The sequence below is a fragment of the Micropterus dolomieu genome, linkage group LG17, assembly GCF_021292245.1.
Source record: "Micropterus dolomieu isolate WLL.071019.BEF.003 ecotype Adirondacks linkage group LG17, ASM2129224v1, whole genome shotgun sequence".
Taxonomy (NCBI): Eukaryota; Metazoa; Chordata; class Actinopteri; order Centrarchiformes; family Centrarchidae; genus Micropterus; species Micropterus dolomieu.
In genome coordinates this window covers 38415230-38430024 of record NC_060166.1, presented here as the reverse complement: position 1 = coordinate 38430024, position 14795 = coordinate 38415230, and the positions used below count along the sequence as shown (strand labels likewise).

At 42.5% G+C, this 14795-nt stretch overlaps 1 protein-coding gene across 1 annotated transcript; it reads right to left on the bottom strand.

Annotated features, from left to right (window-relative positions):
* Window positions 1-1472: 1472 nt before the first annotated feature.
* gpr171 (G protein-coupled receptor 171) lies at window positions 1473-3443 on the bottom strand. Its single transcript, XM_046074612.1, has 5 exons — window positions 3363-3443; window positions 3082-3277; window positions 2736-2945; window positions 2517-2645; window positions 1473-2120 (listed from the first exon to the last, which is right to left on the bottom strand). Exons 2-5 carry the CDS (start codon window positions 3250-3252, stop codon window positions 1593-1595), a joined length of 1038 nt encoding a protein of 345 aa, XP_045930568.1. The 5' UTR covers window positions 3253-3277; window positions 3363-3443; the 3' UTR covers window positions 1473-1592.
* Between the last annotated feature and the right edge of the window lie 11352 nt (window positions 3444-14795).

Here is a 14795-nt window from a genome sequence, read left to right as displayed (position 1 = left end):
TCTCCCAGAGGCCAAGGGAAGCCAGGCTTCCCCTGCTTTTATCATTTTAATAAAAACCCAATGTTTATAGTTTTGATAAATCTTACGTGCTGTTGTGGTCATCTCTTCCCCATTTCTTAATATCTTACAGTAAGTGAAACAGCGCCCCTCTGAATGCAGCGCGTTGGATGTGTGTGAAGCAAATCACAGCACGCGATCAGCGTCATTCGGACGAAATAACGGGAGCTGTTAGCAGCCTTAGCTGGTGCAGTTATGGAGGGTGGAGATTTGGAGTTCATAGTTTAACTAAACTACCACTACAGCAGCAATTTAAGATCAAATCTGATGGAAGACCAACGCCAAAACTGGAGCTGTGTGTGGAGAGGAAAAAGGGGGTTCGGACATTCAACGAGAAAAACTAGATCCGTACTGAGAGGCTAGCTGGTAGCACAAACTTCGACTGACTCTGTTGTTGCGGAGGAACTAAAAGCCAGTAGGACTTTCTATAACTTGGTTAGTGACCACTTCCTTTTCAGAGAGGGGGAGTGAAATGTCTCCTCCTCCTCTCTCTGAACGTAACTGAACAGCGGCTCTGTGTGCGATTTCTGATGTGGTTATATTGTTTGTTTTGCTTTGCTTGCCTGGATGTAACTGTGAATGAACAGTCCGCTGCAGTAACCTGATTGTTTTTAGTGCGGTTGAGTACACATAGATAACGAGCACCACAGACAGCACCTGCCTCAGGGCCCTGGGCCAAGCCACCTGAATAATACTCTGGTCTGGCACTCGTTATTTGGCCGAGCATTAAATAAGAAGCATGTAGGCCTACACTGCAAAAAGTCAGCTCTCAAAAACAAGGGAAAAAACATTAAAATGGGGGAAATATTACTTAAAATAAGCAAAATTATCTGCCAACAGAACAAGAATATTTCACTTGCTACTTAAAGCCAAAAAAACTTAAACCAAGTGAAATTCTCTAACATAAAAGCCGCCTGGTAAGAAGAAATATCTTGTCAGACAAAAAACAAGTACGTTTTGCCTTCAATTAAGATAATTAATCTTATTTAGATTTTAGTTTTTGCAGTGTGTGTGATATATGCACCACTGCTACTATGCAAATGTCTTCAGTCGTCTTCTGGTTGAGTTTGTGAATGCTTCTTTTATTCTTAACTGTAGCCTATTGGTACTGTGCACTATAAGCAGCGGGCTATACATGCTATATGGGCTGAGAGAGAGAGAGAGCGTACTTACTACTTTCAGTAAAATTATACCCTGCACTGTAAGAGCACAATACTTTAGATCATTGCCCTCCAAACAGGACATCCCCTCTCACTTGGCTTCCCCAAAAATGTACCCCACCCCACGCCACTGCAACCGATCTGTTATTACTGTATCATTCTCAGAAACAAACACCAAAACAATCAGACTGAAAAGAAGGATGATGCAGTTACATAATGAATAAACAGTGAATTCACAGTGAAATAGTTCTTTGTCCTCCTTTGGAGCTGTTGAAAGGTGTGTTTGTAGTTTCTCTGCTTCCGGTCTTTGTTTATTGAGGTGATCTTTGGCATGAATGTGTGTGAATCCCTGCTTTACAAACAGCATCTCTGTGTCTAGAAAGCATCCTCCGGCTGCACAGAAGTTGTAGGTTGCATCATTTCCTCCGCAGCCTGTTCCTCTGCCTCGCCGACTGACTGGTTTCTGCAGCAGGGGAACATCCTGCAGATCGTCTGTCTGAACGGCGCGTAGAGGTAGAAGAAGAGCAGGGGGTCGAAGCAGAGGTGCAGCACGCTCAGCAGCAGCGTCCACTCCTTCCCCAGAAACAGCTGCCGCCTGGTCTGGCAGTCTGTGATGACTTTGGTCTGGGCCAACGTGTACGGCGTCCGGACGACGTGGTAGGGCACGAAGCTGACTATGTAGGCCAACGCCACGGCCGTCACATTCCCCGCTGCCTGCCTGGCGTCGACCCAGAGTTTGGGATCCTTGCGACTGCCCAGGAGTCTTTTGAGAGCCAGACCGCAGGAGACGAGCACGGCGATGGAGGCGTTGAGGAACAGAGCCGTGCAGAGGAAGACGGTCAGGGCGTGCCAGTGGAGGCCGATGTCCGTCTTCAGTGATGAACAGCTGAGGTACCGCTGCTCCTGCAGAGGCAAACAAACAGCGAAGTTTTACATTAAGTTTGGTAGTTGGCTTTTAATCTCGGTCACTTCATTACAAACATCAGCTGAGACAAACGGACGCCATGATGAGGAGCAGTCGAAGCTGTTCCAAGTTTCAAGTTGAAGCAGTTGTAGAAGAATTAGAAGTAACTGTTGTTGCAGGTGCAGCAGCGGTCTAGAGAGGACCCCCCCCCCCCCCCCAGGTTTTATACATATTGATAGACAGACCTAAACCTGCAGCAATGCAACAGGACCCTACCAGACCTGATGAGACTGGATATGATTTGGATGATTTCTGACCTGCCTCTTGTTCTAGGTCAGGTCTTGAGTCAAGAAGAAGTAGCAGCCTTAGTAATAGCAGCAGATGTATTACAGTACCTTTACTTCCTGAGTGGGCAGGACCATGTTGGGCACCATGATGAGCAGCAGCAGCAGCCAGACGACCAGCGTCAGCAGCCGGGAGAAGCCGACCTCCTGCAGCCGCAGAGAGCGCAGAGAGTGGCAGTCCTGCAGCAGAAGAGACCCATCGACACTGACTCACATCGTGGGTTAAAGTTCATACCTCCGCGGTGAAGCTGTGTTCCTGCGTAGCCTTACCTGCATGTAGCGGTCAATTATGATGAAGGCGAGGAAGGCGATGGATGCGTAGAGGCTGATGTAGATGGTGACGGCGCTGGCCTGGCAGTGGAACACCATGAGGCTCCACGACGCCGACCCGAGGTCATAAAGGATCTTAAAGGGCAGCGCGAGCAGCAGCAGCAGGTCGGCCACCAGCAGGTTGACCAGGTAGACGCTGGCGTTCTGCTGCTGCAGAACCACAAACGGACACACCTTTAAAAACCGCAACTAACATCCCGCTTACACCTCACTTCACCTTCTCTCATCTCACTTTAGGTCAGGCTGTCTCATCTGAATTTATCCGAACATCCAGTCCCAGTCCTACCGTGGCTCGGGGGCTGCGGATGAAGGCCCACACGGACAGCAGGTTTCCAGGCAGACTGATGACGAAGATGAGGATGTAGAGGACAACGAAAGGTCCCATCTGGTCGTTGACGATGCACTGCTTCTCCTCGCCAGATCCTCCACCGCTGAAGTTGGAGGAAGGAGGCATCATCGAGAGCTTCGGTGCTCACCTGGAGCTGACACACAAGAAAGGAAAAATCCTCGACGCTGCGCTTAAAGAAAAGCAAACACCAAGAGCTGCAGGTGTGATGTTGTGCTTACTGTGGAGCGTTTGGAGGATGTCTGAATCTTCAGCAGCTGCTGAGATTGTGGTTCAGATGTCACAGTCTGGTTCAGAGCAGAAGCCTGTGGGAAGGAAACCCACACTGAAAACCTTTTTTTACTAATTCGGCCTGAGCGACGGGTTCCTAGAAGAACACAAAATGTTTCCTGTTAGTCAATAAAACACTTTTGGTCAGTTCACCTGAGAGATTTATTTCTGCATTCATATTTTTGTCTGAGCTCTTCTCGCTGGTGTTAAGTGGTCAGGCGTGCACCAACCAGTGACGGATGTTTGCAGATCTTTCAGATCTGTCGATCACACCACACCGTCTGCTGCTGAGCTCGCTGGGAAACTCTTAATCACTAATGTCTAATGATGGTTTTTAATAACATTCAGTGTTATAGAGAAATACTTGATGGGTTTGAAACCACATTTAAGATCAAGGAACGTCTGGGAAACAGTAACACTGTCGGAGTGACCGCTTTTCCGGACGGAGCTTCTTAATTTAATATATTGACATTTACTGCAAATACTAAAAGACTCAACAAACTGATCCAAGGCCAGTGACGTTGTGGGCGGAGCTGGACTCTCTGTCGGTGGTGTCAGAGAGGAGGATGCTGTCCAAACTACATGTCATCATGGACAGTGTCTCCCACCCGCTCCATGACGTGCTAATCAAACACAGGAGCACTTTCAGTGCAAGACTCATTCCCCCAAAATGCACCACAGAGCGCCACAGGAAGTCCTTCCCGCCTGTGGCCATCAAGCTTTATAACTCCTCCCTCTAAGTGTCTGACACACGGACACTTATTATCTATTTTTGTGTTCTCTGCTGATGTTCATCCACTGGTCCTTTTTGGTTCACCATAATAATTCTTAATAATATAAATATTGTACATACCCACACTCCTTTATATTTATACTGATATTTATATTCTCTTTATCTACCTTTTATTGCTATTTCTATTGCTTATGCCTTGACAAATGTGAAAAAGAATTTCCCCTCGGGGATCAATAAAGTATTTCTTATTCTGATTGTGATATCCTGATTCCTGTTCCTTTTTAGACAGGTTCCTTCCACCAGCCTCTGTTTTCAGTTCATTTTATGCAAATCAACTTGCAGAAATTTAATCCCTGCTGCAGACAGATGCTCCGTCATTACAGTTAAACAGTGTTTAATATATTTCTCTGTTGTCAGTTTCACCATCTTCATCAGAGCATGGGCTGTTTGAAAACTCTCATTGTTGTTGTCCAGAACCCCCCCCCAAAAAAAGATTCCCTCATCATTTTCATTTGCATAAATTTACTGTTTCAAAGTACATTAGTGTTATTTTGTGCAGTCATGAATAGTTTATTAGGATCAGACCAGATTAACCATCCTCTTTGTTTAACAGCCCAACTTTTCACCCAACCAACTGGTCCTACATGTACCAATCAGAATGCAGTGTTGCTATGACAGATATCAATTAGCACGACCTAGTTCAACCTTTGCTGATTTAACTGTGGACAGATTAAGACAACGCTAAAAACCTGTGACTGTTTTAGCCATTGGAATAGAAAAAATAATTAATCAATATCAACCTAGAAGTTCATCGTTCATGAAGAGACATACAAGTACTTAAGGAACCATGACTGATAAAAACAAAGTCAATAGCTATTGAAAGTCTTTTAACATTTTCTTTTATCTGCTTGTTTTATGGATCGTCTGTGCAGGAAAGGAACAGCATTGGCAGCATTGTTAAAATCTGCTCCGGGATCACTGGGGTCCAGCTGACAGACCCGAGCCAACAGGTGGTCCAGAAATGAGAATTTGATTTATTAAAAGCAAAAACTTACATATAGTCACTTTAACAAGTACATTCATTTTGAAAGTCTAACCAGACGTTACATATTTATTATTGCTAACTTGACCGCGAAACCCTAAACGTCACAAAATGAAACTAAAGGGTACCCAGGGCGCTAACAAGTGATGCCAAGCCATTATGACCATGAGTCTATATGTGACCAGTTGGGAGTGAGAATGTGATAAAAACAACAGTGAGCAGCTGTGAACAGGAACTGAGCACTTTTTATTAAATGTAGAGGTGTTTTTAAAGATTTACATCTTTAGGAGGAACTAACGTGCTTAGATCTGAGAACCACAGACAGGAAGTCAGACAGACCTGAGAGACTGGCTGACATGTGGGTTCTGCTGTGCACATGAGATATGATTGCAAAAAGAAACCTTATAGTTTAACAAGGTGAAACAGGGATCACTTTTAAAAAATAATAAAACAGTGCTGGTGGACTTCTCGCTTCTTGCTAATCTAAAAAGTAACTGGTAACCACAGCTGTCAGATTCTCGTAGTGGAGCAGGGAGCACAATATTTCCCTCGGAAACGCAGTGTAAAAGTGGCATTTACTTTACTACTAGTATCTCAGAATTGTACTTAAAGCTGCGACAGGCAGCACTGGAGAAACCAACAACACACAGCTAGATTCTCCCTTCAGGTCTCCTCCAAAGCTACTTCCCCAAAACACATGTTCATGAGCAGTGAGTGCAGGCAGGTAGAAAGGTAGGTCAGCAGGTAGGCAACAAGAAATGCTTCTGAAATACATCACCTACTCCAGCTTTAACGTCCTGCACTTGAGTCAGGGGCGAAGGTACAGACAGTGCAGCTGCACTGGGGCCCGTGACGGCTGCGGCCCCGCCAAGTTTCGGGTTGGTTTTTGTCAGTTACATGGTAAAAACGCACAGCCCCCTCAGTCAGCTGTACACGCCCAATTCACAACTGTTTTTCTCTTCAAACTATGTAGACGCTGGCGATCAAGAGCTATATATACACTCTTATGTGCATTTCCCTCTTTGCCGTGGTGTCTGACACCAAAGACTTCTGTGGGTAAAACTACTGACTGCAGTAAGGTAAACAGTGAAATGTCACAAAATTGTTTCCACAGATTCAACAGAATGAATTTCTTCTTATTTTCTTTGCTATTCGTGTCACATAGCCCACATGTGCAGTGATGATTGCTGGGTAATATGTAAATGAATGCCCATTCTTAAGTTTCTATTTGATCGTGTGACAAGAAGACAAGACTACAGAAACCAGGTGAAATGCAAAATCTGACAAGTGGACTAGCAGAGCACACGTGCAAGCTAGAAGTCCTGCCATTCAAACATTGTTTCAAGAAGAGACGGGAGAGGAATGAACAGGAGCAGAGGGTCGCACAGCTCCCAGATAAGATTGTTTTGGATTACTGAGGACAGGCCTACCTGTTTAATTGTGTGGATGTGCTTGTGGGTATTAAACTGTGTGCGACGCTTACTGTCCCCCTCGTTGCTCCAGAGGTGTGCGACCTCTGACACATATAGCAACTGTAAGTCGCTTTGGGTAAAAGTGTCAGCTAAATGTTGATATGGAAAGAAATCAATTTAAGGAGCTTTAAATTAAATATTTACTGCATGTTAAACCGTGGCAAGACGAGTAAACGAGGTACATAAATTGCCTATATAGGGTTCCCTTCTGGACACAAACGCAGTGTGTGTGCATGTGTGCTTCGTAACGGTGTAGCCCAAGGGCCCGTTGTTACTACCATACGTTATGTATGTATGTTTCACTGAACCACAGCAGATAAAACACGATTCAAACCATGTGGAATAAAAACGACAAACAATCAACAGAAAACACTGACCCACGCTGAGCTGAAGTGCGCTGGATTCGTCTTGTTGGATGTGCAGGAGCTCCTGCAGCCCATCCGACACCTCAGTGTTGAAAAGCAGGATGTGACAGACAGACGTAGGTGAGCTGAGCTACTGTGCAAACTCTGTGGTCAAAAGCAAACCTGCCTGCAGCAGGAAGTCGTGAATCAGGAAACTTTCACTCGTTGAACCCTGACACAAAGCAGTGACTTTCCTCAAACTTCATTCACACACTTTCCACTCACGACGATATGCAAATGTTTAAACAGGTAAAATGATCCTCTGCTCTATCAGATCACCAAGCTGGCAGATCGCCGCGGGTTAAAGGTGACAACTTAACAGACTGAGGGCCAGTTAAGCAGAAAGGTGTGTGAATGGACGGGAAGGGATGAACGGTGTAGGCAGGACTCAGACAACGTAAAGTGCAGACGTTCGAAGAGCGTGGGAGGATGTCATGGATCAGCAACATGCCTGTCTCTCTCTCACTGTCTGACTTCCTGTCTTTGGCTGTCAGACCTGAGCCCGTTAGTTCCTCCTGAAGATTTAAATCTTTAAAAACACATCACAGATCATAGTTTCAATTGAGGAAAAAAATGGGGCTCAGTTCCTAAATCAGCTCCTCGCTGTGGTTTTTATCAAGCGAACAGGATCTGTTCAACACGCTTTCACACACAACTCGTCACACACGGACGCTTGGTTAAGATAGTTGGGGGGTTTTTTTCACGTGAAGGGCTCTGCGGTCGCATTTGCAAGAATAAATATTGTGACAGTTTGACTCTTAATTTATTTATGTCTGCGGTGCCAGTATGATCACCCTCCTGACATATAAGATACTCAGTTTTTTTGTTTATGCCACTCTCACCATCACTGTTTCCAGTTACTGCCATCAGGCAGACGATGTAAAGTTCCACTGGTCCAGAAAAACATTTACAAGAAACAATATGCAACGTCTAGTTAGACTTAAACATCGCAATTTGGTTAGATTTAGGCAACAGAACTACTTGGTTAGGTTTAGGAAATGATCAGCCCGTCCATCCGTTGTCTTTACCCGCCTACCCATGCAGGGTTGCTGGAGCCAATCCCAGCTGACATCAGGCGAGAGGCGGGGTGCACCCTGGACAGGTCGGCGGTCCAACATAGGGCCCACAGAAAAGAACAACCACTCATACTCACGTTCACACCTAAGGGCAATTTACCATGAACCCATCTGCCTGCATGTCTTTGGATGGTGAGAGGAAGCCGGAGCACCTGGTTTGAACCCACACGGGGAGAACATGCAAACTCCCAGTTAATCTGATATGCTAGCCCTTTTATAAATTTAATTTAATTTTTATTTGTGCAGGTTGTGTCATATTTTAATGTTGTTGTTTTTAACTGCTATAATTTGAATCTTTTTTCTTTCTGTGAAAGCACTTTGTACTATGTGCTAAACAAATAAAGTTTACGTTATATAATTACATATTTTACATCTGCTTTAATGTTAATACACATTTAAAATGGTTTCCATATGTTTCCATAAGGTATTGGCTGTTATTATATTAATGTTATGTTTCATTTTATTTGTGGTTTTCGATGTAAAACTTGATGAAATGATTTCAGCACATTTTACATTTATTCATTTAGAGGTCGCCTCTGGAGGAGTTAAGTGTCTTGCTCAGGGACACATTGATGTTTGGATTCGAACCCGGGTTTCTCACATCAAAGGTATGTGTCTTATCCACTGCACCATCACCCCCCCATATATATAAGTATTTTTTACACTTGTTGTTGGATGTGTCACAGTGAGGAGTCGAACCCGGGTCTCTCACACCAAGGGCATGTGTCTTATCCTCTGCGCCATCGCCACCCCACCACATTTCAACAACTCCGTGATGATTTCGGTCTCTATATTATCGTGAAATGAAATTTTCATACTGTTTGATCTGTGGGAGTGAGGTTGGATATGCTGGGGAAACGTATTCAGCGGCAGATAATTGGAGTATTTGGGGCAGCAGGACGGAGTCAGAATAAATTAAATAACATGTGACCCAGTGCAGCAGGGAGGCTCACTGATGGGTTTAATGGTTTCTGGACAACAATGGAGCTCAATGGCTCAGAGGAAGAAGAGACTTCGGCCATTGAATAAACATTAAAATATGAAGGTTTGACTTGGATATAAAACAGTTTGTACAGGTAAGAACAATAAACCAGAAACCATTTTCCATTTTCAGACAGACAGATGAAAAAAACCTTGAGTAACAGATTGCACTGACTCACAGGCGGTGGGGGAACAGCTACTTAACAGGAAGTGACATCAGGACTTCAGCTTCCTATGGAAATGAACAGTCAGGTAGATCTCTGGGCCTTTCCGAAAATGCTTGCTCCTCCCTACCTACTTCCACTCCGTTCATGCGGATCCCAAACCAGCGAGGGCGCAGTGGGAGTGGGTTGTTAAAGCCTCCAATGCTTGTTGAAGGTGTACTGCTGCACGAGGGGGGACCTTTCTTTCAATATGAGTCCCCTGTTAACATGAAGGATTTTTAAATTCGGAAACCACTCTAACATATCATATCACCATTCACAGGTTATCAACACAGCCCACAGTTAGGCTGTACTGTGTTTGATTAAGAAATGCTCTTGTCTGATCGACAGTACCACTGTTTATTTTATTGAATCGTATTAATCCTAAAGTACATAGCCTACATTAGACGACAGAATAATAGAAGATGACACATCAAGTAACAAGCAACAAAGAACAATCATTAAGTCTTTATGCATTCTACGTTTTAAATTCTTCAGACTATATAATGTTTCAATATAATGTTTGATTTCTTTTGTAATGTTGTATTTGTGAATGTTTTAAGATAAAGAGGTTCAAATAGGCTTTTCTTTTATAGTGAATATCAATCTTTCCATAAAAGAATATATTTATTTTTTCATAAATATCTAAATCTAAATGTATTTTAAATTAATTATTTTAAGTCTAAATAAACTATAAAATACAGCCGCCACGTTATTTTTCAAAATAAACTGTATTTTTATGATTTAAATATACTTTTCCAAACTGCCATGAAAACACTTTGCTAAAACGTCTGTCTATCATTAATGACATTAATGCACAGGTATGTACATTTAACGAGTTACACCAACCCGTTCTCACTCACAAGTCGTCACATATGGACGCGTGGTCAAGAGCCATAGTTGCAAGTTACCTAAATTGACGTAAGTAGTTAACTGACATACGTAGTTATTTTAACCCAAACCATGATCTTTTCTTAACCTTAACCAAGTAGTTTTGTTGCCTAAACCCAACCAAGTACTTTAATAACGCGCTGTTTCAAAATGGCGATGTTTCGAAACACTAGCGTTTTATTTTGAAAGTCTTAACTTTACCAGAAGTTGTATATTTGTGGTTGCTAACTTGACCGCGGAGCCCTAAACGTCAATAAATGACGTAAAAGGTCTACCCAGGTCGTTAAAAGGCGACGCCAAAGGTCCTTGACCAAGCGTCAATATGTGACGAGTCGGGAGTGAGAACGTGTTGGTGACAGTGAAAAAAGGATACTTCTCATAATCATTTAATTTTAAAAATGTTTAAAACAAAACACTCAAATAACAAGTATATTAACACAACTCTGACTTCTTTACCAATTTATTTTAATTCCCAGTCACGCAATTGTTTCCTCCTCGGTAGATTTCTGCGAGATAATCATGCAGTTAACGCAGAGACTGTGGTCGTCTTTAGGATTCACACACACAATGACTGATGAATCCACATGTGAGGGAGGACTGGCTGTATCATGTAAAGATCTATCAGCATAGTTCAGGATAGTTTTTACGTGAGGAGCCTACGATCAACATTATGAAGTCATTGTTTAAAGCAGGACACTTTTTTACGTAGTAGTCAATTTTAAGATTTTGGACTAGTTGGCTTTCTTGTATTTTAATTTAATAGAAAGAAAACTTCCAAAATACACATTTAAATGTTTGTTTCAAGCCTACTCTCAGACCCTTGTCTGTTTGCATCTGTAGATTTCTTCTAAATTAACCAAACAAGCTAATCTGCATATTTAAACATAACATTTCATGGTTCTCACTCGTTTGCCATAACAGTATATATTTATATATCAGGGTCTCCGCAGGGTCTCAAAAAGTCTTAAAAGGTGATAAATCAATTTTGCGAAAATTAAGGCTATTAAAAAGTATTAAAGTATTAATCACCATTTAACAAGGTATTACATTTTGAAGATATGTTTTTCAACATGAAAATCCTGTTTGCTAAAAGTGTGGTGAACGTACATCATAGTCTGTGTTTCACAGGAAATCTGACCAGTCCTTCACATAGAAAACTGTTGGCTCATACAGGCTGTTATAGGCAACTGGGAAAGTTGGTTAATGCCTCAGTTTTTAGGTGGCGTTAAAACCTGATGACATATAGGCAATAAATATATTGAAATTCCTTTTAAAAAGTCAAAAATGTCCCTTGTACTACCTAAAGAAGGTTTAGTCCCCTTGGGGTTAGAGTCCCTAAAGGGGGGGATAGAGTGGGAGATGGGGAATCAAAGGAGTAAAATAACCAAAGGTGGGAGACCTGCCTGTTTTTATTTTCTATTTAACTTTTAAACTTTTTTATATTTCCCTGTTGCTTTTATGTTTCATGTAAAGCACTTTGAATTACCTTGTTGTTTAAATGTACGATACAAATAAACTTGCCTTGCCTTTTAAAGGTGTGTGGCTGATTTAATTGGTTTGCTCAAAGTGCTCAAATATGTTGAAAAAGTCTTGAAAAGGTCTTAAAAAGGTTTTGAATTTTATTTCAAGATTCCTGTATATACCCTGTATATATTAGGGCCGTCCCCGACTAAGGATTTACATAGTCGAATCAGAATCGCCAAGTTCTGCCTATAGTCGGCTGTCGAATCGTGTGTTTTCGTGCGCGGTGATTGCGAGGTGAAGCTAAACTGAGGCTTATTGTTGACCATTTTCTCTCTCTTTCTCCCACTCTCGCTTCTGCCATTCACCGGTCTTGTGCAGAGTTTTTGCCGTGCTGCACAGCTGCCTGCATGTCGCCGTTCCTCGCAGGGCTATTTCAAGTAGCGGCTGTTTAAAAACGACATAATATTCTTTGTGTAGTTCATCAACGGTGATGAATTATAATAAGTCCTGCGAGGTGCCGACAACTCGGCACAACACCGGTGAAGCTGTGGCTCCATCTCTTCAGCAAGTGTTCTTCTTCTGCCACTGCACACATTCACGCTACGCCTACACATGCGCAATGACGGGTCGTTTATTTACGCACTTACAAACATTTATAGGAAGTTTTATTTTTTTATTTTTACATGATTATTTACAGTATTAAACGTTGTAACAGGCTGTATATTAACTTACTGGGAGAAAACTGGTAGTTCTATGTAAAATCAGACGTTGAGCTTCCCCATATTGCCAAAATGGCGTGATCCTTGGGTAAGTGTTGTTGCAATACTTGTGTGTTCATGATGCGCAGTTCATAATTTCTCTCATAATTTCATGTAATAAATAAATAATTAATTTAACGTAAAGTTAAAAATATAATGCATGTTTAAGAGCTAATGGGTAAAATAGGCAGCTGAATAGGATGTGATCAACAGTGTATTTATTCCACTTTCAAGGGACTTTAAAGGATTTAATAACCTCTTTTCACGACAAGCGGCCAACGAGGTATTTTACCACTTCGTCTTTACAAAGCTAGACGTTGTTTGTATTTTCTTCTGCTAAGGTATGTACTGTAGAATGCACTGATACATGTGTACTGTGTTCATTTATAAATGTGGTTCTCACCGCGTAAACAAATCGTGGACGTGTCAGAGAGACCAGACGTGCCCACAGTAACAAACGCCCGTTTCAAAGAACCGACCGGTGTCGAATTAGGCTCCGCCCATCGACGCATCGAATCTTCGACTATTTGGGGTCAGCCCTAATTTATATATACGGGAAAAACATCATCAACACTTTTTTGTGCAAACAGACAAAAATATATAACAAAAGCTGAAAGTAGCAAAGCTGAAAGTAGCAAAGCTGACGCTAACTGTGAGGGTCAGATAGCTAGCTAGAACATTACGTAAACTGGTTAACAAATTAGCCAAAGCTGCTGAAACGAACACTAAAACTTAACAGAAACTGTTAAATTGAAGGAGTCTGTGCTAAAAATGGATGAAAAGCAACATACACATCAATTTCTGTTCTGATCTCAACAAGCCTGGGCAATTTAAACTGAGCAGGCACCAATCAGAGGCAGCGTTTTATTGACGTCATCCATAGACGTTTTTACAGTATTTTAACACTAAAGTATTTTGATACAAAAGATGAAGTTATATATTAAATACATGTATCATAAATACTGCTCATCCCTGCTTGTCCATAGTTGTTATACACTGTCAAAAATGTAAAATATTTCATCATAGTTCTTGTTCTCAAAGGAAGCATTTTATTTAGTTTTAGTCAGCTAATACTTTTTATTACAGTTTTCACTGACAAAATGAACAGTGCTCTGAGTGCTTTCAGGCGCCTCTTGTTTCGGGAAGCAACGTTCTCATTCATGTTTGCCATAGACAACGTGAGGAGGACAGTTGGAGCTCTTCAGCTTTTATTGGCATGAAACTCTCTTGGTTGAATCTTCAAAGGTTCAAGTTTGGGTAAAAAGAAAAGAGGAGTCCTTCAAACTGTCAAGCTTTGACCTGTATTTGATTTTAATTACTTGTTATTTCAGTCAAGCTGTGAGCGAAGAAGGATATTCCATCGTGAGTATATTTCAACATCAGTCTGTAAAGGTTTAAATTAAAATAAACCTGAAGGAGACCTTACCTCTTGTGTGGCCCTCTCTGTGGACTTACGCAGTCCTCTCACAGGTCCTCAGACCACGTGTTGGATACCAGAGGACTGGCCGGGCTTCGAGCTTCTCCTCAGGTCCTCGGGGTACGTTTGATTTGGTTCATTGGCGAGGTTCATGTGATCGGGCTGCGGAAGCTGCAGACGGATGGAAGGTGTTTTCTTGTCAGTTAGCAGCATGTTGCTGTCGTCAGTCTGACCACAGGCCACGCCTCCCCGCAACACACACACAGGCAGCTGTTAAAGGTCTTTCCACTAACTGAGTGATGAATAAGTTTAGTTTCAAAATGAGTGTATGTCACATATGATTTAAAGTAACAGACCGACGGTTGCTTGAACTGAATGACACTTCTGCTTTCTCTGACATATTCACGGGGGGGGGGGGCAGTGTGAATGGTTGTGACTACAAGTGTGACATATGAGTCTATATGAATAATAACACAGGAAAAGACTTATTTAGGCCAAATAGATCAGTATGAGTCAACAAACCCTTTCACATTTTTAACTTCACTTCAGAGACACTTCAGAGACACTTCAGAGACACTTCAGAGACCACTGTCCTTCGTCTGAAAGTGCTTGTCACATGTTCAAATATTGGAAACCTCCTCCCCCGACGCGAGTAGTGGTCTGCAGGTCAGTAGTGGTCTGCAGGTCATTTGTGGTCAGTAGTGGTCTACAGGTCAGTAGTGGTCTACAGGTCAGTAGTGGTCTGCAGGTCAGTAGTGGTCTGCAGGTCAGTAGTGGTCTGCAGGTCAGTAGTGGTCAGTAGTGGTCTGCAGGTCAGTAGTGGTCTACAGGTCAGTAGTGGTCTACAGGTCAGTAGTGGTCTGCAGGTCAGTAGTGGTCTGCAGGTCAGTAGTGGTCTGCAGGTCATTTGTGGTCAGTAGTGGTCTGCAGGTCATTTGTGGTC

What these genes read in the sequence shown, in the direction of transcription:
- gpr171 (XM_046074612.1), bottom strand. Translation starts at nt 3,252, where the DNA reads ATGATGCCTCCTTCCTCCAACTTCAGCGGTGGAGGATCTGGCGAGGAG. An exon ending in TCCGCAGCCCCCGAGCCACG is followed by an intron (nt 2,946 to 3,081) that starts GTAGGACTGGGA and finishes GTGGTTCTGCAG; the next exon opens with CAGCAGAACGCCAGCGTCTA. An exon ending in TAATTGACCGCTACATGCAG is followed by an intron (nt 2,646 to 2,735) that starts GTAAGGCTACGC and finishes CTTCTGCTGCAG; the next exon opens with GACTGCCACTCTCTGCGCTC.